This window comes from Vidua macroura, chromosome 2 (genome assembly GCF_024509145.1).
Source record: "Vidua macroura isolate BioBank_ID:100142 chromosome 2, ASM2450914v1, whole genome shotgun sequence".
Classification (NCBI taxonomy): domain Eukaryota; kingdom Metazoa; phylum Chordata; class Aves; order Passeriformes; family Viduidae; genus Vidua; species Vidua macroura.
In genome coordinates this window covers 60,181,861-60,185,103 of record NC_071572.1, presented here as the reverse complement: position 1 = coordinate 60,185,103, position 3,243 = coordinate 60,181,861, and the positions used below count along the sequence as shown (strand labels likewise).

General features: G+C 44.1%; 1 protein-coding gene across 1 annotated transcript; it reads right to left on the bottom strand.

Moving 5' to 3' along the window:
- Positions 1-1,000: 1,000 nt before the first annotated feature.
- RPS19 (ribosomal protein S19) lies at positions 1,001-1,398 on the bottom strand. The gene is given in 2 exon segments (XM_053969790.1): positions 1,001-1,068; positions 1,071-1,398. Coding segments are annotated over 2 exon segments (396 nt in total).
- Between the last annotated feature and the right edge of the window lie 1,845 nt (positions 1,399-3,243).

Sequence of the window (3,243 nt, the reverse complement as noted above, 5' to 3'; positions counted from 1 at the left end):
GAGAAATGTGAAAATCTCATCTGAGTGCCTGTGCATTTTGGTGAAAAAAGGCATAACTCAATTTAGCTTGTTCAACAATGTTAGGCAAGGTAGCTGCAGAAAGCACCAAAGTGGAATCTTCCATGTCTCCTGCAGTTCCCTCACTACATGCTGCTGATGTCAATGCATCAGCTCATGCATTCCCTTCTGCCATAAATCCTGGGAGATCAGAGTGACCTCTAATGTGAGCAACAAAATAAGGATTAGTTCTGTGTAACAAAATTTGATAAAGACAGGTGAGCCAAAGACACAATTTGTTGTTGCTAACATCTTTTAAAACAGACCCTTCAATTCTCTTAACAATGTTAGCAACATATGCTGAATCAGTGACTAAGTTGAAAGATTCTGGAAAGAGCTGAAATGCTTCGACTTTTTGAACATCTTGTTCTCAGGATTTAGTATTTTTATTTTGCCACGTAACTACTAGATTGGGTGTTTGTCCTGACCCATCAGTGAGGAGAGTAAATGCATCTAAAGGTTCTTCACTGATAAGGGGTTTCTCTTTGTAGCATAATTTAGCTTTGATCAATTTGTGTGCTGGATAATGAATGGAGCAAACACCTAGAAAATCTAACAAGGCATACAGCAAATCTTCTGATTTTTGCATTGCCCAATCAAAGTAGGATTTACTGATAAACAGGTAAACAGATGGTTGCAAATTTGCGACCTGCTATAGAAAGAAGCGTTGCCCTGCCTTTGATGATAATTTGAGAAGTCATCTCTAAAATGTGAAGATTGTCTTTGATGACCTGTAAGCAAGAAAAACCCATTCACTTATCAACAAAGGATCATTTTGAGAGGTCATACAGTCTCAGCATTTCTCCTAAAACTTCAAGGAAAAAAGGTTTATCTGGAACATAGCGATGTGTTTGTCTATTTTGCAGAGCATCGGTAATTTTCTGTGAAGCCTTCTTCTTCTTCTACTTCAAGAGTAGATCTGGGGGATGATTTTTTGACTTCCTCAGTAGTTCTTGGTGGTGGTGGCGACTTGCTTGGCAATGAGATGCAGGTCCCGCTGCCCCTGCGGCCCCCATCCTGGTCCTTCTCGACTGCCTTGGGTGCCTCGAGCGCCTGCAGCACCCGGCGGGCCACGGCGTCCGAGCCGCGGCTGCAGTGGCTGGGCCAGACTCCGCGGCGCTGCCGGCCCCCGTGCACCTTGACCATAGAGCCCACGCCGGCTCCGCCGCACAGGTACAGGTGCCGGGCCGTGGAGGCTGCCCTTGTGTAAAACCGGTTCTTTAATTTCGTGAGGGGGATGGGATCCCCCGTTCTGAGATTGCCGGGCTGCTGGAAACCTGATCCCTGCGGGAATTCTTCCAAACCAGGAAGAAGCGCGGCGGAATTACCGGGGCTCGGCATTTCTTTTTGGGTTGAAAGTTCTCTTCTAGGCGCGGGGGTGTCCCTGGGGTCATTTTGAAACAAATCTGGTTGTTTTTCAGGATTTCTTTATCTTGGATTTAAAGAATCAGCCTCATCCTCTGAGGTAGAGCAGTTTTCAGATTCGTTTACCTCTGCTACTGCAGCCGCAGTTGCTGTTTTCTTCTCTCCCCTCCCCCGCCTCCCCGCAGCTCGAGAGGCTGGGCGAGGCGGCACGGTTGGAAACGGCGCGGAGGGTTCAGGTGGAACGGGATGGGGGAAAGGGTGCGGCGGCGATTGCGCCGCAAAGATTTCTAAAAGCGCGCGGCAAGCGGGGACTAAATCTGCTGCTGCTTTGTCGGGGTGAGAAATAGCATTGTATAATTTGACTCCTACAGAGTCCCAATAGTCTCTGGTATAGACAGCCGTCGGATCGGCACTTGGGAAGTTGATCTCAGTCCATGCTAGAAGATTTTTAAGTTCTTTTTTTGGTAATTTACTTAGACTGGATTTAATCAAAGATTTTAAATGGTGATACACATCTCTCTGAGTGACAGACCTATTCTGCCGTATTATTCCCGGTGCTCACCTGCTGTCCAGCTATGCAGTAGATGCTGCATGTTGAGGCTCCAATCCAGGTACTGTCCAGCAGCAACACCTGTCTGGGCCCTAGTCACCTTCCTTCCAGGTGCCTGATCCTTGCAGCCGCTTCCTTCTGAGTTCACCGGGAGGTCTCTTACTGCCAATAAGTCCGAGTTTGCCAACTAAAATGTGGGTACCATTAGTAAGAGCCTGAATGAGAGATGTGGGACTCCAGGCAGCTCTTCAAAATGCAGTTTGTTGTATCCAAGATGTTACAGCAGTCCAGGGTCGTGGGTGACAGAGCCTGTGCCTACAGCTGTCAGCTCCACCTGCAGACAAGCCTGAAGACCCTTTAATTTTGGTTACAATCCATTATATACTTTCCTTTACTGATCATCTTAATACAGAAGAGCCAATCTATACCTTTACTTTTACCTATAGCCTATCATAACTACTATAATTACCGTATTCATGTTACTATTCTCCAATCACTGAAAGTTAGTACGTTACAGTTTAAACTAGAAGTTGTTTTTCAGTTTTCTTGCAGTGGAAAATTCTGAGACCTTTTTTCTATTTGCAACATCGGCAGACTTGTTTGCCTGTGAAATCTTTCCACTTGGTAAAACCATTTTTGAGGTGGGTTTATCCTTTGCCCTAAGCCATAAAAACTCCTTCTAACATACCCGTTGCCTTCTTAGTTATCCAGTAAAACAGGCTCAGCAATTGTTTTCCTCTGTATCAAAATTTGGTTTCATTTCTATTCCTTCTTCAGATTCTACATTCAAAAATCTTTCTGCCAAGTATACATATCTGTGAGACTTTCTTGTCAAACGTTCATCCTTCTCAACACACTTTGAAAGGTTTTCTGCAGAAAAGTCCACAAACATGTGCAGGGCCTCTGTGGGCAGCAGTTTTCAGAGCAAGATTGGGTTCACACTCTCAAAAAAGACTATGGCAGCTTTAAGAAAAATGAAATTATTGAGAATATTTAAAAATAAACACAATCTTGAACTTCACCAGTCAGAAAGCTTGATCCCATTGCAATACTTTGATTGCACATCTTCCTTGCAGACCTTGGGTCACCATCATAAGGCCATTCTTTTCCAATTTTCCTTGTTCCTCTTTCCATACATATATTAAATACTATAGTCCATTCAATGTGTGAGAAACCACCACTCACTTTTAAAAATTTCAAAGGTTTATTAAACCTTAACAAAATACAACAAAGGACTGAATAAGGAAAAATAACAGCACACTGGGAGTGCA